Source organism: Hylaeus volcanicus, chromosome 1, assembly GCF_026283585.1.
Source record: "Hylaeus volcanicus isolate JK05 chromosome 1, UHH_iyHylVolc1.0_haploid, whole genome shotgun sequence".
NCBI classification, from domain to species: domain Eukaryota; kingdom Metazoa; phylum Arthropoda; class Insecta; order Hymenoptera; family Colletidae; genus Hylaeus; species Hylaeus volcanicus.
In genome coordinates, this window is record NC_071976.1 from 24,326,417 (window position 1) to 24,353,671 (window position 27,255).

General features: G+C 40.6%; 1 protein-coding gene across 7 annotated transcripts in view; it reads right to left on the reverse strand.

Annotated features, from left to right (window-relative positions):
- Positions 1-27,255, reverse strand: part of LOC128884216 (glutamate receptor ionotropic, kainate 2) — a 275,987-nt gene that overhangs the window by 154,066 nt on the left and 94,666 nt on the right. For all 7 annotated transcript variants that reach the window (XM_054137446.1, XM_054137435.1, XM_054137454.1 and 4 more), the window contains exons 2-3: positions 22,463-22,640; positions 16,337-16,492 (exon numbers count right to left, since the gene is read on the reverse strand). In XM_054137446.1, the coding sequence (XP_053993421.1) occupies positions 16,337-16,492; positions 22,463-22,535 (229 nt within the window). In that variant the 5' untranslated portion in view covers positions 22,536-22,640. The remainder of the gene's footprint in view (positions 1-16,336; positions 16,493-22,462; positions 22,641-27,255) is intronic.

Below are 27,255 nucleotides of genomic sequence, written 5' to 3' on the forward strand. Positions count from 1 at the left end.
CCGCCATTCGTAAAGCAGTGAAACTCGAAATTATAAAAATCTAAGAATTATTATATCCTGTGCGCCAGGTTGTCCTCGCAACAGAATACGCGGAAAGAGTTTTTTTTTCGAGGGCAATATACCTACGTTTTCAAATCGTACACAAAGAATGCCAACGGATTCAATTCCCTTACACGATCGTAAATCGAAATTTCTAGTTTAACGAGCGTGCTTGTTTCAAATTGACCGTAACTCGCGAATTTCAACAATTTCTGCGCAGCGTTTCGATTCAAACGCAGATACCGGAATAACTCGTATATCCGAAAGAATTGGCGGGAAAGCGCAAAACATTATACGGAAAAATACCTTTTCGATTCTATCCCATGGTATTCGCCGTTCAATAAATACGAAAAGGTGTATCTGCGACCGCTGAACGCAAATCAGCATCGAATAACGATGTAGTTAAACATGTTGTAGTGGGCTGGATTTTTCATGGAAGTTTGCCTCGTTGCTCGATTGAGGTCATTTTTATTAAAAAAAACGTAACTTCCACCTGCAAATGACGTTTTATGAGTTTGTTTTTGTGGCGGAATTCGATTCAAGAGGATTTCATACCTCTGCATGCACCATCGAAATGAACCTTCGTCTTTTTAATTCCAATTAATGAAAACTTATGCCGAAAACGGAAATTTTTAAATTTATTCAGCATCGTAATAATGAACAACATAATTCATATCTCTTATAGTGAATTCTCAATGATTCGATGTACCTAATATCCTGACAAGTCACAAAACATAGATTTATGTTGGCCAAGATAGTTTGAATTTAGAGAAAGAAATGCTGTTGGAAAAATCGCAAAACACAAGACATAAAATTTTCTTATTATAGCCTAGCACGATTATTAGAGTTATTCTATATCTCGGTCAACCGTGAATCGAGTTCGAGCCGAACAACGTCTCAATCGCGACGATCAAAGTGGAAGTGGCGCGAGTTCCCCTTGATCTTTTCCATCGGCAAAGTGAATTGATTGAGTTCGTTACATGGCTAGTCACGCCCTGTTAAGACACCGTTTAGATATTACTTTTTTCCTTTTGAATCCGTCGGGGTTCGTGCCGTGGAATAAATCATCGGAGTGGTCATATTTATTTACGCCAGGGAACCCATTAAATCACAGTGTCTCCGTTTGAAGAGAGATGAAAGGAATCTTACTTCGTCGACGTGGAATTTTCTCCTGTCTGAAGTCCAATATAAAATTTATTGACTCTCGTTGGTTGAAGAATTGTTCGATAAATGGTGATGTAAAGTCTAAAAGCAAAGTGGGAGAGTTGATTTATAGGATGCTTAGCTTACATCACTTTGCCATTACTTTATAGAACTGTCACAAGATTAACTTTAACCCATTGACTTTCATATACAAACAAATAATGACATTTTCTTTTCCATTATAATCTTCTTTGTATACTTAAAGTAAAAATAAAATGTAGTGAGCAAACCTTAATTCAAACATAATTCTCTATGGGTTGAATTTATTTTTCTTCAAGCCACTTACACATTTTACTTTGATATTTTAGATTAATGGTCCCGTCGACCGTTGAAATTAAAATATTTTGATAAAACGTCGATATATTGTATTTGCTTGTGATCTGAAAGTTACACAGACCCATACAGGGTTAATTGAAGAATGAAAAGTTAGAATGAAGCATATACGCAATAAATGAAATATATTCAAATGAATGTAATTATTAAATTACGTTGGAAAAAGACTAAAAAATATAATTTTCAGTCGAAAGTCCAACATGATCAAACATACATATATAAAATATACTAGATATCAGCTAGCAATTATTATTGTATTAATTAGATTTCGTGTACCATAGCTCAAAAATGAACAGGCGTCGCGGGTAACCTTATTTGCCGATATTTCAATTACAAAATTATTCGATTGTGCTCATTCCTGCTCCCCGTTCCGAGTAATTAATAATTGGAAGAAACTTCGGCCAGGGACCACTGTCACGCGTTTCCAGCGAAACGCGCGCATTCGACGCATCAAACTCATTTACATGCTTAAACAAGTTAACGAAATCATGGCGGCCCCGGTCGGTATAACTTGCATAATGATCCCAGTGAATCGCGAATAAATAGTTACAGGTCGCGGAACGCTGCAGCGACGCGGGAACAATGAGTCGCGTTATTACGCATTAGTTAATTGCGGTTGGCGCGACGATTTGCACATGACTGACGGAACCAGCGTCGTTCGATTCATCGAGCCTGCGAAGACGTGACAGAAATAAATCTAAAAATGTTTGCCAGGATTTTAGAAAATAACGATGTTTCATGCAATGGCATGTTCACATTTTGTTGAGTTGTATTTTATTTGTAATTTATGTGCTTGCACCTCCATAACGAACGTTCTTCGATGGATTCGCTGAAATTAGAAACCAATCGAACAAGTAATGGAGACCATATGTCGCAAGCGTGATATGTTTGCGGCCTGCTAAGAACTTTCTTATCTCAAACTTCAGCCACCGAAGATCGCTCGTTCCACCCATAATCGGGACTGTAATCTCAAACTTCACTATTGAGATTCGGACAAACTTCTCCCACGGAAATCAAGGGAATGCTAAGCACCCTGGAGCATACTACCTTCATTGTGCATTACTTCGATGAGATTTTCGAGAGTTAGACTTGAATAGATATTTTTCAGCCACTAAATAATTGGTTGACCGTATTAGTACATAGATTAATAAATTAGAAGATTGATACATGAGTTCCGTACATTAAAGTCATTTCTGCATTTCTTATTCTACGTTTGACAAAAATAATAAAATTCTGAAGCTGGACATCGGAAATTTGTATCGTTAGAGCGAAGATAAAAATGACAAAATATAAGATAAATTACAAAATAAAAGACTTTCAAAATTTTGTCATAATCAGTAATAGAATTTGAAGTTACGCGAATTCACATCAGTGGTCACAAATGTGTTAAGTTGCGCTATAGTCCACCTAAAAATATTTAATTTAAGGCAGTTCCAGCCCCGATACTTGGCAAAATTCGACAGTGGTCTCGAACACCCCTAGGGTCAAGAATTTTCTACAAGAACATGGTCGAACAATGTAGCCCTCCAATATTAGAATGTTCCATTGGCGTAGCATTCGGGCAACGAAGGCTCCAGTTGAAAAATGTTCCACTATATTAAGTTCCAACTAGTCGGTAGTGAAAAAGGAGCGAGCGCAGCAGCGGAGAGAAAGGACCGCGTCCCGCGGACGCGAAAGCCGCTCCGTCCGGTTAAATTAATACAAAAGAGTGCGAAAGTAGGTCCGAGGGAAGTCTTGAAACTCGCCCAGAAAGCTGTAAAGCATCCCTGCATATTTCACTGCTCTGTTAATTAACAGACAGCTTTCTAGGACACAGAATTTACAAGGAGGATTCCCCCGGACTGCACTTAAGCGAAACATTATGAAATCCCTTATTCACTGCAAATTTTCCGTCGTTTCACGCGACGCCGGAAGCGCGGAGAGTACGTAAGCCGGAATATCGGTTTATCTCGTTAAAATTTACGTACACCGCCTTATCCCAGGACGTTGCGTTTCAGCGTCGCGACGTTCGGCGTCGATCGCTCGATGGGGAAGCGTTAAACGGGCGCTGGAGCACGATATAATGCGACAGGATCGCGCGGAGTGCACCCAGTTGGGTAGCCCAGGCAATTAACGTAACCACCCTTGGATCATAACGGGGCGTGTTTCGTCTTAGGCGGATTCCGCGGAAGCGGCTTTGTAACTACTAGCGCGGAACTTGGATGGAAACTTCGTTAGGTGGACGCGCGATACAGCGATCAATTTTTCGCAGCCACCCGTTAAACGCTCGCTGGGGGTTAAATTTCCATCGATGAAGGACCGTTATCGCTACCCTTCTAATTAGAAAGTTCGAGAACCCGACGATTTTCCACCAACGCGCGGAATTTACTTTCAGGAATTAACCCAGTTGCGTCCTTTCCGAGAGGATTGAGGGTTTTTTTCTCTGGAATAAAGCTGTTCGACGTTCGCCTGGCTTTATTTAAGGTGTACAATGGTTTATAGGTAGACCTGTTGTATCGATTTTTATTATACTCTTCTTGGGCGATCGCGGTTTTCTCTACTCGTTTCGTATTTTAGATCAAAGAGTCCTGTAATATTTTACTCTTATTTATCCCACAATATTTAAGGTACATTCCAACGTCATACTTACAAAACATACACATTCTACCCGAAGAGTACTTTTCTTTAACTTCAAAGCAGACCTTACTCAAACGACCCGCAATTAAAACTCAGACGTCGCGTGTGCGCAAATCCGACAATTAAAAGTAGTCCTCGAATTTATCTACAAAAACACAGCGACGAAACGTTTCTCCCAGAAGAATGCTAATAAAAAAAAAATTAAAAAAAAAAACAGCTCGTAGAAGCCCTTCCACGACCGTGTACGTAAAAATGCAAATGAAACATTTATATTTCGCCTGTCCTCATGAATCTAATGAACAGCATCCGCGCAGGTTTACATATTCCGCGGCGAGCGCATAAATAGCGAATTCGTGTCGGTCGTCGTGCGCGTTTTGCGCGACCGTTAAAGTTGTTAATTACCGAACTACAACTGCGTTTACACCGTTATTTCCATTACAAAGCGATACGGCATCATAATGCAGGATCAGCCCGGGTCATTTTATACTGCAAATGGCTCGACTCCTATCTCGTTAGGTCCAGGCATCCCCCACTTCACCGTCGCGGAGAGCCACATCCAAGAATTTCAAGTAGATTTACTAAATAACGAGCACTCCTCCCGAGCGAACTTTCCCAGCGTCGTAAATTTATTTTAATTTCTTAGGGAAGCACCAGGAAGACCGGCGCCCGCTCTTTGTGCGGAATGAAAATAGAAGAAGCTACGATCCTGAAGCGATGGAATGAGAGTGGAGGGCACCGGCTCGCCGTCAGATTTCAAGGAAAGAAAGGCACCTACAAACGGCCACGGATAAAAGACTCGAAATTCCGCAGTTAATGAAACGCCCCCGTATTACTTAAAAGCGAGGTTATTCTGGAAATATTGACTCCTCTTCTTAACCCCCACCCCGCCTACTCGCTCTTAATTGCTGCTCGCAAATCCATAGTGACCCGAGCGTCATCCTTCCGTGAAAGTTTCGTTAAAACTGACACCCTAGACGCTCTATCGAGGTGCAAAAACTAATTATCGCCCGGTAAATTGTATCGCGCGCGGAACTAATTAAATTCGAGCTATACTATTGTAGGGAACTTCGCAGGGTCTATTGGATTTGCAACCCCGGGAGACGTTACGATACGGATAACGTGAGGACTGGGGGCTTTCTGCGCATTGATATGATCCAATCGAGACATCTTTGGGGGAATCGATTAGGATCGAATTCCCCTGAAACTTTACCGAAGTAGAATTTCAGGCGATGGAAACCAGCGATTGAAACCATTCTAGATAGAAAATAAATTAAACAATATCTTAAAATGTACGATCGTGATTATATTGACATCGAACATTCAGAATCTGTCTTATTGCTACAAAATAACTAAATCACAGTCACTATTACGCAACTATTGTGACGAGCCCCTTATAGTAAAACATTTAATTGAAGAATGTCAGGAAATACAACACGATCCAACAGAGTTTAAACTTCCAACTTAAATAAATTATAATTAAATTGTAATCATTGACGTGGTCACTAATAACCTCCTAGTTGATGTCACCTTAAATAAAGTAATTAAAAAGAAAAACATTCAGAATCGCCAAATTGAAAATAAATTCATGAATTTCAGCTTCTTTCGTCCCAAAAATTTCAGCTTCCTTAAATCAAATACTTGGGAACCCCCACACCATCCTTCGATCGATAATTTAATTACGTCATATCCTTTTTCTAAAAAGAAAGTCAAAGGGTTGGCCAGCTCCCATGACCCAAATAGTAACCTTTTAACAGAAACGAATTCCTGGAAAGACGATACGGCGCTAAGCCGAGGCATTCGGTTTGGTAGCCCCGCTCAGACAATTGTACCTATTCCGCTCGGGTTTCAAGGGGCATTCCTTCTTCCCTCGTCTTCCCGCAGGTTTTCTGGACACGTGTGCCCGTACACACGGGCCCTAGGAAAACTCAATCCGAATTTATTCCAGCGCGAAATCGCGTCGACCGAGGGATCGGCGCAAACCGTTTCCGGGACACGCTAAACGTTTACGTATACCTCGCTACGTGAGACATGGTTTGCGAATCATACACGACGACGTCAAGAGAAACTGCAATCTCCTGAATCATGGATATCGGCGTCGAGTAAATATTTAAATGTCGAGGATCCAATTCAACGCGACGCATTTATCGCTATCGGATATCAGAGAAACCTGTCTCGCGAAATGAAGTGGGTGAAAAGTGGGAGCAGGTCGCGTTATTGTCTCAGGAGGCGTTGATTTCTTCTTTCTTATCTTCGAGGATAAGTTGCTTTTCTTCAGATTTTCTTCAGTATTTATTAGACTCGTCCAGACTGAGTTCAGTTTCCAATTTTACTGTCCAAGTAGCGATGAAATGAATTCATGAAAAAATATTCTGGAGATTAGAGGGAACTCGTGATCGAGGATTTGAACGTGCACACACGTACAGGTACATGGAATCCTGGGAAATTAAAAGCGAGCGCAAGAATAACTTCCGTGCGACAAGAAAAGAAGCCGTTTAATTATTTCTTGAATTACACGGCGACGGGGCGTTTTCACGTGAGCCGCGTCGACAGTCTGTTTGAAAAGCTCAAAACTGTAATTACCGCGGCCCGTAACCGTAACCCGCTTTCACACGTCACGTAATCGCATGAAAAGCGAGTTATAGCAGGCTGACGACTCAACTTCCGCGATGCATCTAAACTGAATCTCGCTCGGCGTTCGCGACTGGCGTTTTAATGTGCAACTGGCTGTTGACTGATGATCAACTGATGTGTTCTCAATGTTCACCATCTCACTATTTCATATATCGTTTGATAGGTATCCTTTGCTATTCAACAATAATTTTATATAGAAAGGATTTAAGAGTAAAGTAATAATAAATTATCGTTCAATAAAATTCCTTTTCTTATTTAATTTGCGAACACGATTCTTTTGGATATTCAAACTAGGTCACTTACAAATTTCAGAAAAACAGTGTACCTGTTGAGTGATGTGTTCTTCATGTTAACCCTTGTATCATTTCATCTGTCGTTTCATAAAAAACTCTTCCAGCCTTGTAGCCCACTTCACAGTTAACATTCCTGAAAACTAAGTAGCTCGCATTCTCTATCAGGACATACACACCAACTAGCACTAGACTATTATTTCTTTTTTTCTTACATATTTACCATCGCATCAACCTTTGGTTATTAGCGACTCTCTTTTATGTAGATATTATTGTTAGCTGCTGGTCCAAATATGTGCATCTTTTAGTAGCTGGATTATTTTGTGCGATTTTTCTTCTGTGCTCCATGCTTCCATTAAACTAGTGAGTATCTTAACATTCAACTATCAGTTCTCTTCCCTGCGAATTTTTACCCGAGTCCTCCGGCCAACTTCGCGATACGACGTTCACCAAGTTCTCGCCGTGTCCGAGCCGAGCAACCCGCTCCGAACTTCGCTTATTAACCGTGGTAGCAATCGTCTGACAAGATCGTCGTGCATACTGAAGCAGGTAGTTCTCGCCGTCGTTTCGAGGGAAAATCGAATCTCCGCCGGAAGCTCGGGTATCCCGTGTGGCTGCCACTGAAAGCATCTCAGACAATTTCCGGCAACCGCAGACTTCCTGCTACGCGGATCTCGCGTACTCCCCTGGTGGTTTCGCTTCAGCTTCTCTTTTCTTTTCTCTCTATCGTACGCGCCAAGATGTCCGCCCTCTGTCTGAGAGAATGAAAAGCGTTTGGATATCGCGACGGGCGCGTGCATTATTCAACCTTTGAGTGCTGGGGAGCGTCGTTCGAGCTCTTCCGGTTGGTCGCGAAATTCTTCACGAACGGGATACGTTGAGAGGGTTGTCTGTATGGGAGCAGGTGTGGATAACTTGTTCGTTGTCATATGAACAAGATGTACGGGAGAAGGTCTCTGAAATGATGGGTATTTCGTGAGAGCTGGATTGATTATTGTGCATATTGACTGATGATTCTGTACAATCGCTGCAGGTCATGCTTGGAACGAGATATAATAATTCACTGTAGTTCCTACTTGGTATGTAGTATGCATATGGATCTCTTTGTTTTCCATTTCTATATGGTGACTGCGTAAGCAACGTATGCTTATAAATTTGTCATCCTCATTTATTTAGCCTTCTTCGATCCTTTTTACTTTTTTCCATACTAATCTTAGTCCAAGTTAACTCTAAAAATTAAATTACATTAATACGAGAAGAAAAATAATTCAAGTCTGAAGGGGTTAGACACTTCTGCACCTTATAACACTATGCTACCACTCAAAAAGTCCGTACACAATTTTTGCAAGACTCAACCATCTCCAAAGTCATCGAAATATCTCTCCGTCGCCTTACACCTCCTTTCACACCTGCATTCACGGTTTTCCTAGCCAGTGAACGAATTTAAAAGACCCACGAAAACAAATCGTCGCGTTTAAGCGCCACTCGTTCACCAGTATTCCCCCTGTTTGCGCGACTGCTAATGAATACGACGTGTGCCACCTGGCCCGGCGCGTAATTAATCAAGGGATTAGTAGCGGGCGCGTTTAATCGTCGCCCACAAATCGACGAGCTGTTAATGGAGAATAGTATAAACGACGGAGTAAATGCTGGACGATATTTCGTATCAACCCGGAATTGCATCGAGGCGTTCACGCGCTGCTTTCAACATGTTGGAAACATCGAGATTATCGTTCGCCGACAAACGATAATTCTTTCCCTACGGCCGGTTCCAAGCTCGCGATTTATCGTTTCGACTGATTACGAAAGATCGTGATTAATTTTAGCGAACGGTTGCCTCGTTTAGCGCAGGCGCAGCCGATCCAGGGGCGTTCGATTGTTCCCATTCGGTTCTGCTGGATCGTTCTCTCACCTAACCGATGATGCGGTGGTGTTTGCGTGAAAAAGTTGACTGAAATTATTGGTAGACATTATTTGCAGTTTATGGAGATAATTTGCTCACTTGGCCAGCTGGTATGGACAGGTGCGACAAAAGAAATTGCAGTGATCAAAAATATCACATTTTTTTATGAAACTGCACGTGGACTGTCAATGACATTGGAATTTAAAGGTTTCAATAATATCTGAGAAATTATAATTTATTATTATTTAGTGTCGAAGCACTTGGTATAGTCATAACTTTTTATATATATAGTAACTTTCCTGAATAATAAAGATTAACACAATTAAACGATAAAATTTGTTCGGTCATTGAATAATAAATAATTTATTTCAGAGGCCAATGTACATTATTTCATCGCGTTTCTCAACTTTTTGTTTCATGGAGTTAATCGATTTGTGCAATGAATGGCTCACATATGCACATCGCATTGATACTCAATTTTTATACCCTCTAATATTTTTCCCCATTCTTGTTTTGACATTCCTCGTCACAATTAAACCTTTATTCCATCGCAGACCGTGGGGAGTGGTTCACAGCGCTTTCTTCACAACATAGCAAACGTTGATTCGTTGCTGGGGAAATTTGATGGAGCTTTGTTATGTTTTAATTAAACTATGACAAAAGCGGGGCTAATTCCGCGACGGTTTCGATGAGGTCGATCGTCGGAATTGAGTTTGCGTGAGAGCGTTACACGCTTCCGCTCGATTTAGTCGCGCGAAACGGGAACGTTTGCGCCAGGCCGCGTGTATAATTTTTATCATTAAGCTCCTGTCGTGAGCCAATTTCCCGGGGACACGACAACATGGTACATTATTGAGTTCGTCGCGAATAAGCGGATTTAACAAGCACTCTAATATGAACGCGACAGCTTACAATGTATCCTCTTTCGTGATTTATGAATCTATAATCGCCTCGCGAAAGGAGGGGCGACGGCTTATGTGCCACGGGGAGAGAGAAGCATTCTATTCGGGACTTTGTACACTAAGGATGGGGTTTAAAACTGTTGAGGATATTTTTTTGCAATCCAACTAGTATTCGCTATGAAAAAAGAACATGGAACGAAATATAGGGAATATTATTGCTTGTTGTAATGGTGTGCATGATAAAATCTGAACTTGGTCGAAAATCTTTTTGATGTGAGATATTTTTAGGAGTTTATAGTAAAACGTTCTTTGTTTTGGGGAGTTTTCTTCCAATGCAGCAGCAATCATTCTTAAAGAAAATGGTCTAACAGTAGAGAAATGAAAAATATTGTTATGTTCCAAACACAATTATCTTACGTATTCTACAGAGAATACCTCTGGATACTAAAAAGAAAGAGGCATTCAACAATATTTGATCGAGATGCACTTAAATGAAGGAGAACCAAACAATAGTTACCACCTTCTACCCTCCACTTCTATTCTATCCATTAAACCCTTCTACAACCGTTCCATTACCTCCCCAACATATACTGTCACAATAATTTAGCTCCTTGTCACCTCTTCTTCTGATCATTATCCCTTCCTCATCATCCAGTTCTTCTATTCGCTCCTTCTCCTTTCCAGGTCCTTCGTCACTCCTGTCAACAAGCCCCTTAACCCCCTCCCTTTCTCGTTTCCCTTCGCGTCACTAGTTACATTCATCTGAATCCTTTCAATAGCTTCCTCCGCAGCGTAGACGATCTTCCATCCACGTTTTCGTTAGCCTCATTATACACCGATCCCTTGCGTCTATCTCAAATGTTCCAGGACTCTCTCCCTCCTTCATTTTCTCTGTGTTTCTTTCGCTTCTAATCTCCCTTCGTCTTCCCCTAAACTAAAACTTACTTTTCCTCGCCCCATTTCCACCATTTCCTCCTTGTTCAAGTTTTTCCATACTCCATGCTCGTCCTGTTGCTTCTTTCGTCCTCTTTGAAAGTACATTATGATATCCTGTTCAATTTCCATAGAATTTGTATCCCTGTGTTTCATCTCCCTTTCAGCCAACCCTTCTTTTATGTTAGCGTACACTTATTGTTCAGCTTGAGCGTCAAGCTCTCAGGAATCAATCTTCTATTTAGTAGCGCCCGCACGGTAAACACCAGTTTCTAATTTTCAGGGACGCGATACTGGCAAGAAACTCGCCTCGTTGAATCTCAACGAGCCACTGTTATCTACTCGGGTGAAAAAATAGCAGCTCCTCGAAGGCGGAGCTAACGGAGGGAAGCAGTTCCACGGAAAAGATAGCATTCTCCGGGACGCTATCGCGTCGAAGTTAGGAGACCCGCGTTATCGTCCTCGCGGGCCCTTGCGCCCATGGTTGTGGCCGAGAATGATGTTTTTCTTCCATTATGCTTAATTGAACGGTACACAGTTCCCGCGAAAGACCGGAGGGGATGGCTCTAACCGAAAACGCCGTGGGCGTCGAGAACTTCGTCGCGGTTCGATACGTCGACCTCGAAGTTCGAAAACTATGCGGCGGAAGAAACCTGAAAAGTTGCCCGCGAAATTAGAGCCGCGAGTTCTATTTGCCGTTGGTAACAGCCACGTTGTTCGCACGGTCCCCGTCGAACTTTCCGTCACTGTGTGGTTTTAGAAAATTGGCTTAGCGAAAGTGAAGCGGGCAGGGTCGTTTCTGCCTCCGAACATCGGGGTCTAACAATCCGATCCGCTCGCGACGACAATTTTACAGTGTTGTTTTTCTCGTCGTTGAGGTCGAGTAATTTCATGAGGGTTTTCCTGACTGTCGGTCAGATTTTTAGCTACTTGGGATTCTGAAATTTTAGAGGGATTGGAGCTCTGGGATTGAAATCATAATGTAACGTCGTTTCTTTTACATTAAATTCAAACAAATAAATTTATAATATGTTTTTATTTTTAATCAATTATGTAATCGCTCTCGTTATCGACAATCTTTTCTCATCTAGTGTGCAAATTTTCAATACCTGATGGATAAAAATCAATTGGTACACAGCGAGCTAATAAATAATAAACAAGTATTGACATTTGCAGAAACGGCATTACTTTCTGGTCCCCCTAGTATACATATATAAAAGTACATACGTAGAAGTGTATATTAAACTAAATCAACCAATAATCACCACAAAGACTTCTAAACAAAATAGAATCGCACCCCGAACCAAGGGAAAGAAGAATCGAACCCCCAAAAAGCCGGAATTTCGTCGAATCATCGCCTCGCCATCAACGAGTAGGAAAATTTCCGTCGTCTTCGAATCCGCGGTATAATTATCCTCCCAGGAACCGTAACGGCCCGTTAATCTACTTTCCGTGAAGTTCGTCGCGACGACAGCGACGACAAAAAGTCAACGCTAATCTCGTTTCGACGTGGACGTCCCGGTAATTCCTACCGACGGTTAAACGCGAATAAACTCCCCATAGATTAGCAACAGTAGCGAGGGGGATGGTCTGGTAACGAAACGTCACGAAATTTCGTTTCTATCTCGTCCTGGCGAGGGACGCTTCTTGCGTTTCGACGAGCGGAAAGCTCGGAAGGCAGTTTCGATGCTACCTCTTTACTGTTTTTTTACGAGAAAACGGAGAAACAGGGGGCGAGTGTCTGCGGCTTTGTTCGACTCGTCTTCCCGTATCGCGGTTCCACGTAATACAGTTTTACGGCCACGGTTCCCTCCGTCTATCGGAATTTCTTCGAGATGCTCGTTTGTTTTTCCAGCGTGGATAAAGAGGGAACGGAGACGAGGAGGAGGTACACGACGTGGTTACACGATTCGATTATTCGCGAGGCGAATTCGCTATCGTTCGCGTCCGATCGCGATACATAATTCAATGATACACGAGTACGAGAGGGTTGGACAGGGCGGTGTAACGAATTCGCTGCGAAAGAGGTCGGGGAAGCTGTACTGCTTACCGTGAAGGCGGCTCCATCGCTAAGTTTTAATTCGGTTCGTTTTCAGAAATTCATAAGATTATTTCAGGGTGACTCGTTTTAATCCACGAATGGACGTGCCTTCTGGGAGCAGTTTAAATTGAAACGGATGAATATTGTATAGGTCTGCAGGGAGTTGTCGCCGGTATCGTACGGGAGAATAGATGGATGGAGGTGTTTACTTTTTTTTTGCGCAGCGGTTTTGCATTGAGCCGAGCGAGTCTGACGTATGAATAATTATCACCGTCGAAGGAAATTAACGATGTTTAGTTTCAATTAGTCACCCATTGCGTTTTTTACCCTCGTAGATTGGTCACACAATGTAGAACGTGTCACGGGCGAGATCGGGTTTCATTTATTTCTAAATAAAATTATTTGCTATGGCGTGGAGGGTGGTATTGGGAGGGCTATCGTGAATCTTTGTTTTTGGTACTAGTTCGAATTTTCCATACACTCCGTGTAGTATAGAATACAGTTACTATAATAAATAAATGCTGTATTCAAATACGAAAAACAAAGAAAAATCTACCACGCTATTAAATAAACATACTTGAAAATTTCATCAGAATAATTATTATTCTGTTACAATATAATATAATAATTTTATATTATATTATTATAATATTATTATATTAATATCCCTACTTAATTTTGTACGTACAAACAAATAGCTTGTATTAATGACAGCAAGATATATTTTTATTTTTATCGACTCTTTCATACCTACACAACGTTAACAAACCACTTGTTTATTCGTCGAATAATTTCAGACTTCGTTACCCATAAATTACCCCTCCATCATTTTTCAAATATCTCGTATTCATAGAGATGAAATATCGTGTTCAGCGATTATCCAATCGATAAGCGAAAATGTAGACCGTTAACTCACCGAAGAGGATCAAGTTCGTCGTTAGTGGATCCTTGAAGGATCTTCGTCGACGTTCCTCGACGACGTCATTAAGATATATCGCTCGCGGAATAGATAAAGTCGAAGAAAGTCCCGACATAAATTATATCAGTTTACTGGGACAGGCGCATTAACTGCGGTCATTCCATTTTTACTGGCATGCATCGAGTCGCCGAGGAACACAGATTCCGCGACAGATCGCTCGTGGAACGTCGCCAAATCTCGATCCATCGAATAGCTACGCTGCCAATGGTCGTGTCACAAGGGAGAAAGATGGGTCGGTTCCGAATTGAAGCTCTCTTTAATGTTAATAGTTGCGACTTTTGTTGAAACAAAATTAATAAGACGGATGTTTTAGGAGGCAATTCTTCACAGAATTTATCAGGAAAGGAAGACTCTAGTTGCATGGAAAATAATTCCAGTACTTATTCAGCTTTAAAATTAGAGTAAAACGTTAAATAACATGTTCTTTTAATATGGTAAGATAATATATTTTAATAGATTTCCATGATCCATTAAAAGCTCAATGGAATGTTCTAGTGTTCATCTAGAATTTGTTCTATCCAATTTTTAATTTTTAAAAATTCGCCAGTAAAGAGTTAATTTAATTTAGATTCTTTTAGTGGACATTCTTCCAAGTCTGATCGAGTTTTTCTAACCGTATATAGAGAACAGCATCCGTAAATTTGTTTAATAAATGGCGGGCATGATTCGATAATTAGTCCATCGGCGATTATGCCACGCGAAAATAATTATCGCGTCCCCGTGACGTTGTCGTCGCCAAGCGATTATTAATCGCTCGATAATTCACGTTCCAACGTGTCCACATCGCGTCACATCGACGACAATTATTCTTGAGCTATTCAATCGAGCAATTACTTTTTTTTTGCGCAGCGGTTTTGCGTTGAGCCGAGCGAGTCTGACGTATGAATAATTATCACCGTCGAAGGAAATTAACGATGTTTAGTTTCAATTAGTCACCCATTGCGTTTTTTACCCTCGTAGATTGGTCACACAGTGTAGAATGAAATATTACCTGACTTCTCAGAATCGGAAGCTTGCAATTAGCAAGCACGAGTTTTCTTTGTCCGCGTTCGTATTACGTTACAGTCATATCAAATTATTTAAGAAAAATTCAAAACAAGCATTGTAAAATAGAGAAGTAAATAAAACTTAAATTTTCGTTTATCAAGGTACTCCGATTCTGGAACCTGCGTGTAATGCAGGAAACGTTGAGAACAGGAAGGATACATCACTGCTGAAAACAACGAGCGACAGATAATAACTTTGGTAAAGTTTGTTCGTAGCGAGCACGGAACATTGACGAAAGTAAGACACCGTGCAAACTGACACAGGAAATCTGCAGCGCGGAAATGCATGTTTATTTTCCATGTCGCGGAAACTTCGAAAATAGTTCGCTCAAGGCGCAAACCTCGGGAATACCCGAGAGCTGCAAAACCGACGAGAGGACGAGAATATTCTAAGGGTATTCAGGTATTTTGACACTGTTTACAGGTAAGGTAACGTAATTTCGGATGGGGTTCAATAAATTATTTCAATCGACTTAAGCACTCAAACAAAAAAATGCAACACAAAAATACATCATTTTCGCTCTTATCGTTATTTTATTGAAGACGTTAAGAGTTTCATTTTCTAAACTACGTGTTAAAAGGTGGAACAAAAATAAACCAAAGCTCAGCGAATAGTATAATCACATCACACCAAAACAGTGTCGAACGCGAGCCATTTCTCGTCTCCCTTGACAGTATTAAAATTACGGGAATGGAGTGACTGCAACTTTAGCAAATCGTTTGCAGTAGTAGATCGTCCCAGCTGTGACCGAACGGTCACAATTGCGCGATTAAACTTTAACGTGTGTTACAGTAACACCGAAACTGTTCCCTGTCTAATCTAAATGGGTATGACGTCCGATGGAGATTATTATAACTCGGAGATCAGACATTCCTGAATCTACTTTTTATTAAACAATAATAATAAAATTGCACTCGTCGCATCGTCAAATTAAAATTAAATACAATATTTCAATTTACGATGAGAATGCCAGTAAAAGCTTATCAAAACCTTCTTAGAATCTACCTGCCGTGGTCAGATAGGGACAGTAAATTGTAACTAAATATTCAAGATTTTCCAAAAAAAAAAAAGTAAAAGCAATAATTGCTCATTTATGGCACTCCTATTTCAAACATTCGAAGATTCACGACTGTACGAATAAATAACTCGTCGTTCATCCCTGGAATTACGTAAACGGATAGTGAAACTCCAGCGAAATGTTCAGGGGCGAGTAGAATGCGACCGCAATGGTCAGACGACAGCGGTTGGCGTTGTTTGCGCGTTGTTTACGCGTGGGAAACTTGAAAGCGCTTTTCCCCCGGTCAGGAACATTCGCCTCGGAACGAGACCGTCCCGTTAAAAGTTTGAAAAGTGTAGGTATCAAGCGACACGCGGCCGTTTAATTGCGGAACGAACAAACATGAATGGCTTAACACTCACCCCGCTTGGAGGCGTGAAAACTGTCCTGCGGTTTTATCTGCTCAATCTGGGCGCTGAGACGGGACTTGGGCAGGATATCCCGGTTGGCGTTGATCTTTTCCGCTGCATAACGAAATGCCACTTCCTGCTTGTCGTCCGACGGATGAAATAGCCCACCTGGGAAATCACACATCCATATTAAAGCGCTACTTCGACGAGAACGTGCCGCGTTTCTTATTTGCCCTCGGCTCGCCTCCTTAATATTACTTATCCGTCCGCACTTCGTCCGAGTTCTCGGCTTTTGGGAAACCAGGGAACTTTCAAACTACCTATCTCCGTGGACTCGGACGTTTTGAATATCAAAGAACCGATTTTTGAAGCGGAAGAGATTTAATTTGAGAACCGATTTTTGAAGCGGAAGAGAGAATTAATTTTGTTACAACAAAATTCGACTCCCAAAAAATTGAACAATCATTCAAACATACACACAGTGTGTTGAAACAAAAATAAAATAAAATAAGAAAGTTTTATTACAATGAAACGGTGAAATCTTGCCCCGGTAATAAAGAATTCATCGCCTCGTGAGAAGCGTGACGAGTGTGAGTCACCAATGGGACAATAGATAAATGGTTCTCATGGCATTAATATGCAACGAACGTAAGGGAGAAGAGTAAAAGCGGAGCTCACGAAAAAATTAAAACTTTGGCAATATTATATAGCCGCAATAAAACGACCGATGGAGAAGTTAAGAATTTAAGAACACGCTGATACGTCGCTCGGAAATTATGATTCGTTTTAGAACTCGCCGAAGGAGCCGGGCGAACCTCGGTTATTTAATAACACGCCGATATTTATGTTCCCCCGAGAACATGTATTCAGGGATGAATAATTCAAGACCCGCTAAATATAGAGGGTTGAAACGTCGAATTTAATGACATTTGCGGTGAAATAAAATTTCCTTTCTTATACTTTTGTTATAATTAATACTATTGCTTTTAAGAAGGAAGTGTATTCTTTGGACTTTTAGGACAGTATATGTTTACAAGCCTCTCGGAAGTCGAACTGATTGATCTGGTTCAAAGTGGTAAAAATGATGTTACAAATAGTGTGTTAATATCATTTATAAATTTACAGAATGTTTACAAAAAGTGGAATTGATCGGTTCGGTTCCAAATAGAGTCATGTATAACATGTGTCATTCCAGAAGGTTCGTCGTGTACTCCTCCTCGATGTTTAGTATAATCCAAAAGTTATCCAAGAACCTCCCAAAAATCTTTGCCGCGTCGATAGCTGCGTAAACTTCGAAGATACTCGATCGTTCTAAGAGGCATCGATTAGAATCAGGCGTCCCTCAAATCCGACGCCGGAAGGAACTAGCGCCATAAATTGATTTTAATCTCGCGCGCGTCATAAAGTGACTGGGCGAACAGCTGCGCCAGCTTCGCTGCACAATTTATAGAATTTACGTCGATAGATTTACGTTTCTCGTTAAGGTCGAACATCGATTAATTTTCGGTTCTGTACACTTTGTTCCCCTTCCTTATTATGATTATCTTATTGGTTCTGGATACTATTGCATCTACGGATCACCTTGTCGTATACATCAGTAAGGCTTATCGAGCAGATCCTGCATTAGGCGTGACGCTGGTAATCGCGTGTTGAACAGATTCCAGTTACTCGATAGTTTATTAGTACATAATTAGCTTAACAGATTGTTCCACCGATTAATAGTATCACGGCTAAGACAGGATCTGCTAGATAAGCTTTATTGATGAGACCAACGGGTAGATCTGAGATGAAATGCGGTGATATTGCTGTATATGCCAATTGGAAATCGCAATCTATTGATATCGAATTATGCGCTGATTGCAAGAGGATGATGAAGATTGTCCTTCATGGAATATGTTTGTTAGAAAGAGTAAACGAAGGTGGATCGAAAATGTAGAGTAACATGTTTTTACATGAATCTCGTTTTGGAGGAAATCGATTTTGAAGATTCTTGGGGGATATGTAGCATTCAGTAGACTCAGCCACCTTGTCGGACCATTATTCACTGTTTCTACTTGTGTCAGAGTGTGAAATAATTGCTGCTGGTAGTGTTCATTTCCCTTCCGTATTTCTAACATATAACTACTTAAAAGCACGTAGATTCGGTGATGATACAACACCAGAGCATTGACAAACACCAACACCAGTTGAAAAAGCGAGTAATGGTCAGACAGAGAAAAGAAGCAGGTATTCTCTAAATCGTATTCCTAAATTCCTAAAACCATGCAAATTAAACAAGTATTTCGTGAAGAATTATACGTAGCAATTCACAATATCAGTTATAAATGATCCATTATTTATGTTTTTCAGATACAGACCGTCAAAGAAAAAAATGTTTCCACCACAAAAAAAGCAGTTAATCGCAGGCGCTATCGAGTCGCAGCCGGTCATAAATCGACCTCGATATCGACTCGATGAGTAAAAACGTTGTAGTCGTGTTGTGCACACGATGTACACTGTGTTCGTAACTTTATTTCGTCGGTCGATCAGCTTTCGAGGGCGCAAGCGCCTCCCTCCAAACCACCGCCTTTTTTTCCTTTCTATATCTCCTCGTCGTTTCACCGAATTAATAGGGTTTGAATATTCATTGTTGTTAATGAATTATTTCGTGCCGAGCGGCTTCGCCGGACGATTCTCGACAGCTAAACAAAAACGGCAAATTGATACCGCTTCGATACGTCGGGCTGCATGTCCGGCTATCGTCGCGCACAAAACATCGGTTTAATTACTGACGTGAGAAATTTCCGGCGAATTGTACCGAATAACAGCGGGACAAGGCTGCACGAACGACGCCTACCTTTAATTTCGGTGGCGCAGTCAGTAGGAAACGTTGGGAGATTATTGACAATTGATACAAAACCGTCGTTCCACTCTCGGTATCACCGTGACATTGTTCGAGCGATGTACAGTGAAAAAGAATAGCGTTTTTTTCAGGCAGAATGACGCTACTGGCGTACAGGTACTCGCAAAAGTATCCATTGTAGTTGTATATATGACATACTTCTGGTATTTAAACAATTTTAAGAATTGCTAATGCAAATTTAGTTCATTTTAATGGATATTTATTAATATTCTTCGGTAATGCAAAGGAAATGTTTCTTTTGTTAAAAAAATTGATAATTGACACAAACATACATAGAGATACAAACATAAATTATTAATATTTCTTTGGTCAGCAGGGATTTGACAATTGATATTTTCTCTATTAAGTATGGGTTTTAACTATTCCTTATTTGGTGTTTAATTTTTCAGGCCAGATTTCCAAAAAATACACGTTCAGAAATACTTTTTAGTACTCGAAAGTGTTTGATTTCCATCTGCATGGAAACCCCGTGTCTGATTTACTATGTTGAACTGCAAATAAGCGTTATTTACACCTGAGGCGACCGTGACGCATCGCTTTGACAAGATGTTTAAGCATATACTACATTGCCAGCATACCCTAAATTCCAAGAACGGACGTACTGCTTGTGACCACGCTTGTCTGACTAAGCATGGCTGTTACTACTTGCGCGACGACGCTGCAATTACACGTGCCATTTTGAGCGGTGTTCACACTAGTGGCGTTGGAATTACAATAGTAATCCTTTCAATGATTCTGTCAATTATTAAGACTTTATATTTTAGTAATTGAATTACAACTACACAAGCATATGTGGTTGAAAAAATTCCGTCTCTGATCTTCTTCCGTAGAAACTATCCCTTAAATTTTTTTATTATTTTCAAAGTAAACTTAATAATTGTAATTAAAATCCAATGTTTTATTATCATTTTCCAACAGTAGAACCTTCTTCACATGTGTATTATCATTAATTTAAAGAACAGAAGTGCCTTCCTATTGAAAAGACTAGAATTTCCAGAATTAATCGAAACATTTCGATACAAAATGAAATGTACCTTCATCTATATATATTCATCAATCATTTGAAAAATTGAGTTGAACAACAAGCAACATTAATAACCAGTCTCTATGTCGTCCTTCAGCTTTATATCGAAGCAATTCCAGGCGTGAAGCGTAATAGAAAAATAATTACTTCAAAATATTTCCAATCTGCTCTCGCAAAATTTATTAACATTTTAATACGAGGAAAATTGTCCCGCGCGATATTCAATACAGACTTTCGCGATTTACGCCTGATAAAATAATAATCCGCGATGGAACGAAGAATCGTGTAAATTCTATTAGATATTGAAAGCACGGGGGTGCACGGGGCGACGGCGTTATCGCAAACGATAAAAACTCGACGAGCAAGGAATTCCATTCACATCGTGAAAGGCCACGCTCAGTTTCAATAATATTCAATGAGCGCTCATCGACTTAATTCCGTTTAATGATATTATTCTGTTATCACTGCTTATCAAGCTCTGCCCTATTCAGGAGATTACGTAATTCCCCTTATAGCTCTCTCCCCCCAAACGCGTATAATCGGTGTCTCTAAGGCTGTGATTACAGTGCGAACGATTTCGAGAGAATTAGTACGGAAGGAAATTGAAATGTTTACATTGGGAACGAAGTAGAACTAAAAATGAAGAGTATCCACCATATTTGAGTAAAGGAAACGTTTCGATATTCCGACATCCTATTTTAATGAAATTTTTGCTAGAAGTAGTTCCAATAAAAATATTCGAGACATATTTTTTTTAACGGCAAACGTCCAATATTGACAGAGAAAAAATACCCCTCAAATTGGAGGTGAAATTTCCTGCTAGTTAGTTATTTCCTGCTATATCTCGACAACTACCACATGTGGGAAAAATGTTTCAGTATAACAATTCCGTATTTTTAAACGACGAATGTAAGCACGATCGAAGCAAACCGGTTTTCGAAATGTTTCGTTTGCGTAACTGCTATATTGAGTACTGATACAATTTTATAGTAATATATTGAATGCAATACAGGGGAAGCTAATGAAATTGTCCATTATGTGAAAAATCAATTGAAAATAATATTCTGGTTCTGAACGTATAGCGTTGATTGCACTGCTATATTTAATTCGTCAAATGAATAGAGAACGTATGCTGAACATTTTTAGTAATAAAAGGAATCATACGTATTTTTGTTTAAGTTTGTTTAAGTCTACTATACCAGCACGTATGTGATGATATGATAGATAAGCATATTTCTCGGTGTTAATTATAGTATTTTCTGATAGAGTTCTTCTTCCAGACCTATCTTGCTATCGAATCACCAACATTTGTTATCTGGCACAATGCCGGTATAGTATCGCTTGCGGGTCGATGGATCGAAATATGACCTATGCCTTCGCGCGAGTTAGCGATTACTATGGCGATCAGATTGATGATATTTGGTTCCAACGTACCACAGTATCGGCCAAATATATCAGGTCAAACGGTCCAAACGCTTCGTTTACAGACACGCGCCACATGTTCGTTTACTGTTGAGCGATCCAAATTTTTGTTACAATTTCACAAAACTGCGGAAACAACTTTTTTCTTCCACTCTCGCCGGTATTCGTCATTCGATTGATATCCTGACAGCAATTCGAAACACCGCAAACAGTCTGCGGATATACAAATATACGTTTCGAAGAGGAATAAATAAAAAAACTTGGTACGAAATCGAAATACGTTTTATAGGAATGTCAATCTAGGTAGACAATTTTTTTTCGTTATATTTCATATGATATAAAAAATCGACGAAACTTTGAGTGAAACCTTTTTTCAGTTTCTCTTACGGGTTCGCGGATAACTACTGTATAATCTATTAAAGACTAACTATGCTATTTTAATAGCTAAATTCTTTTATGGACCAAAATAACAACGATCTAGATCACATGCTCTTCAATTTAACTCTGTTAATTACTTTTAATACTCGATAAAAATAACTACTCTGAAGTTACCTCTGTTAATTTAAAACTATACTCCAAATTTAACTATATTATACTCTTTTGGTAATCTAATTGGGATTTCCTATCGCTATTCCAACCACGCTTAGATCCCATATCCATCGAAGGACATATCGATCAGAATTTCATGGCTACGTCGTCATTTACCAGGACCAACGAGGGTAAGGAACCGGATGCGGGGAAGAGGCGGACGCCCTTTAAACCGTGGAAAAGATACTGGAAAGATACTCACCTATCCTAATGATATCAGGAAGAGCCGCGGCGTGGGCGGCGAGGAGCGCCAGCAGGAGCCACCTCGCAGCCATTTCCGGTTCCGGTCCGCCCCACCGTCTCTCCCCCCTTCGCCACCGCCGCCACAGCCGCCCCCCGCGGGAGCCTGTGCCGCCCTTCAGCCGTAGGGACTCACACCGCTGGAAAACAAGATGGAACGGTGAGTTCATTAAAATGCAACGCGCAAACCGTCGCGTACAACCTGAATATAACCGCCGTCTAAACCAAGAGGCTTGCGTCTCTAACGTTGACACTGTAACGACTGGCTTGTGACGGATTAGAAGTCTACACGGTGTTAGACGCGTCATTGTACACGAGTGGTATGGTGAGGTGATGGGAAAAACTTTTCAACGGCATTGTAAATTGTGCTGTGATATTAATATTTCGCGAATTATTTTCTCGATTGAGCCTTTATCAACCGTCACGCGGTTGTTGTTTGCCCTTCCCCTTCTTTACATCGACAGACACAAGCGAGCCGCGACCCTCGACACAGGTATACGAACGGTGCGGTTTCATTCTTCGACGATCCTTCGGTCGGTATGGATCTCGCGCGTCCGCGACTCAGTGGGTTCAGTTTCATGGTCGCGTCGCGTCGCGATCTCAATTTAACTTCACCCTCTTAGTTCGAATAATTGTTTGGCAGAGTCAGACATAGACTTTGGAAATCGAAGGGAATTTTGTTTTCCTTTGATTTTTCATAGTTACGTACTTAGTATTAAGCTCGTTGATTCTATGTATAGTATGCATGTATCTATGTATACTCTATGTAGAGGGAGATCGAAGGAACTTTGATTCCTTCTATCTCCGGGTCTCCAGTCACAGCAACCTCCACGTGGTGAGACCTGGTAATCGGTATTATTCGCGACGAAGGATTGTTCGTCACGAATAATACCGAGAGCTAATGGCTGCGAACTTGGAATAAGATCTTCAGATATAAAAAGTGTAAAGTGTAAAGTGCAAAAGTGTAAAGTGTACAGTGTAAAGTGAGATTAGTGAAATGAAAGAAATGGAAATTAAGCAAAGAGAAATATGAGAAAGTACGTAGTTTCATTTATGAGTGACTTGATGACTCTAAAATCCAGGGATTATAATCACCCCTTAAAGTAGGGTGTAGTTCTGACGTTGGCACCATAATAACGATATCGTGACGGATTAGAAGTTGTGCTTCGACGCGTCATCGACTGGAAAGGGGGCAAGAAGATAATGAGGTAACGCTCGAGACTGCTCCGCGACACGGGGAGCAATTTTCCATGGAATGTTTCCATCCATTCTGGGCTCGTTTTAAATCCCACCGAGTCACTGCTCGATAGAGTGCTAGTGTCGAAAGCGGCTACTGTTGTACCGAGATTGCTTCGTCGAGTTTCCACGTGAGACGTTGCCATTATTGGTCGGTTTTGCCGCGAAGGAATTGCGCGAGAAACGACGGAAGGGAACAGGGTATCGCTTTTCTGTTAAAATAACGTGACAGTGTGAGTCTTTAGAGCACGACGTGGTTCCTGAGAAAACGTTTACCGCGATGGTTGGTTGTTGATGAACTGGTACCTAGCTCTTCAAATAGTGGTGACAATATCAAATTAAGAAATTCGTAGTTCTCTTCAATGTTTTTATGAAATACATATTGGGTTGTAGTGAAGTTTTGTATAGTATATGGATAGTTTGAAGAAGTTCTTGAAATTTAGAACGAGAAAAGAAACGGTGTGAATGAAATTTATATACATATTTGCAGATACAGTGAAATCGGTTGTAATTAATTTATTGACATGAATAGCTAGATATTGATATTTAGTTGCTGACAATAGTGATGAATCACCTTTCTTGCATCTAGACTGAAAATAATATTGATTTGTCCAGAAAGTTCGTGCCAATTTTTTCGAGAAATTCGAAGACACATTTGTATTTTGATATATTAAACAACATAGCTACCATTTTGTTCCACAACCTTTCCACCTTTTAAGAAATGTATGCATGTTATTTGTTTTTAAGCAATTCGATCTATTCGGACAAAATAGAAAGTAAACAAATATAACATAACGTAATAGAATTGCTTATATTAATTTGCACTTTCCATCCACCACAAGCAAGTATCCAAACTCCAGAAACGAAGGCATATACAGAAAACATCCACATTACATACACCGTGTCGTCCTCGAAAAAAAAACCACCAACTATTATTATTTTTTTTCCCCGCCACTCAGAGGTTGCAGTTCCCCCTTAAACAGCGCATGTTGAATGTTTCAGTGAGTTCCAGCGCGGAAAAACGTATTTTCATCGTCGCGTATGATAGAGTCTGGTTAGAAAAAGGTGTCACGTAGCGGCAGCTAGACACGACGATGCCGTGGAATAAGTAAGACAGGGTGAAATAAAACTGACGGAAATAAAAGCACCTGACGCGCGCTTTTCCAGCGCCGTGGAGTAGCTCGAGGGCGTTTTCACGCGCAAACTGCAAACACACGGTTACAATGTCAGTGAGTGTATAATTCTCGAGTTCCCAGCCAGCGAGAGAACGGGTGGCAGCAAGGGTAACTTGTTGGCGATCGCGGGGACCGAACAGAACGAAATCGGTGAATGCGACCGGAACCAACGACGCCGGGAATTTTATGCGGGCACCGACGGACGAGAACAAAATTTTCATTAATTCGGCTCCAGTAGACAAGTTTCCATTCCAGCCGCTGGAATCTCGATGATTTTTCCGTTCGCGCAACCTACGATTCCACGGCCACCTCTCGCTCGACATTTCCCGCCAGAATAAAGGGACGTTTAACCTGGATTGGAAGCGAATATTCTTTGAATATCGTGCACACTGTGTAGATATCGTCCGTGATAAATAAAAGATAAATTCGAGGGAACTTCGAAACAACTCCTAGTGAGACAATTATTATTGGGTCTTGGCAATGATGTGTATCAAGGAGAGAAATTATTATATATATAACAAGTTATGACTATGCCAAGTGCTTTGACACTTAAATTTAAGATTTTTCAAAAAGTGCAGCGAACGGGACATTTTAATACTTCTCATGTCCTATCATGTTCCTATCATCATTCTCTACAATGTGATATTTGTTTAAAAATTCAATAATTCGAGTGACACGTCCATTAAAATTTCCAACAAAAATCGTCCCGTAATGGAGGGGTTAATAACCTCAAGTACTAATTTTTAGATTTCCGAGCGATGCCATTTAACTGTTTACTTCACAATTTACCTCTTTCATCTTTTTAATCAAGCGGAGTCAGCAGTAAAAATTTCAAGTCGAGCATCGACTAGTATTCGTTGGTACGGAATCAGGTATTCAACGGTGAGTACTGCAAGACACTTATCGTCGACCAATTTTCCCGTCTCGACAGCCAATTCTCTTTCTGCATAATTTATTATACCAACCCCTCCCTCATTCTTCCACTTCCAGAGCACCGTTTCCGTGAATGGCGTGGCTCGTTCATCGAAACACACTCGTAAATTTTCAATACATAGACGGACATCGAACAGTCGATGATGTATGCACGTGTGCGCACCAATCGCGCATCGAGGGATACGATGAATCGTTATCATAAATTCAAACATCACGACTCCCAGAATCACCCGCCGCAATTTAATGGAATATGGTACACAGTTATTTAACCGATCCTCTACATTCGCAAGTTCGTATAAATATACAATTTAAAATATGTATTAAATATTAATACACAGCTAGTCCCATAAATATTCGTAGCCTCTGTGTCTATTACGAGAATTCGTCTCAATTAAATGAACAGGTTCGATGTTTCCAAGTAAATGTTTCGTTATAAATATGTACGTGAATAAACATTATACATGTATATTATTATAACGAAAAATTTATTTTCTAACATCAAACCTACGACTTAAATTAGACTTTCTTCAATAGATATAGAAGGTACGAATATTAATGGGATTGACTGTATATGTATAACAGATGTATATTTTAAATTTAGTAAACATATTAGAATATTTTGTAGATTTTCAGAATTATTATACCATATCTGACAACTAATTTGCTTTGTAAAAAATACATTAATTTGCAGTACACCAGATGTATCCTTCCAAATAAATTAAAATAAAACAATTACACCAATTACTTCCAAAAATGAATCCTCGTATGGACTACAGAAAACGAAATGGTCTTATCGCTTAACACTTTGCAGTCCAGATTTTCGGATTCCAGTATAGTTCTGTCAAGTGGCACTCGACACAGGACAGCGAAGGGTTAAAATTGAGGTCATGGATATCAAGATACAATTCTCGAAGTAATCAGACCCACAATAATCAGTTTGCTGAAGATTCAGTCCTAGTTGAATCGGTTTAGGTGAAAGAGCGGTTTTACTTTCCCGAGGAAATCACGGCTACCGTGACCCAGACAGAATCAGCCCAAACTGGGCCAGGCCTTAATCCACGCGTAACAAATGGCCCAATTGTCAGCCAGTTTCCCCCGCGCCTAGTGACCCATTCTCTTTGCGCATTAATTTATCGATTCCCCTGGCAAAGCTCGTGTTCTTCGAACGCAGCGGACGCCAAACGGTTAGCAGGCCGCGTCGGCGCGCGTCCGTGAAATTTCCGATACACATTGAAACATCCCAGATCCCACGACATCGTCCTACGGACCGACACCCGCAACCATGATCCCTCTGACACGCATTGCCCATTGATTCCCATCCTACCCAGTCCTGGCTCAAGTGTGGGGGAATCTTTTGTTGATTTTACTACACAAACTCCTCACAGGGGTGCACACTTCATACAACTTTGAA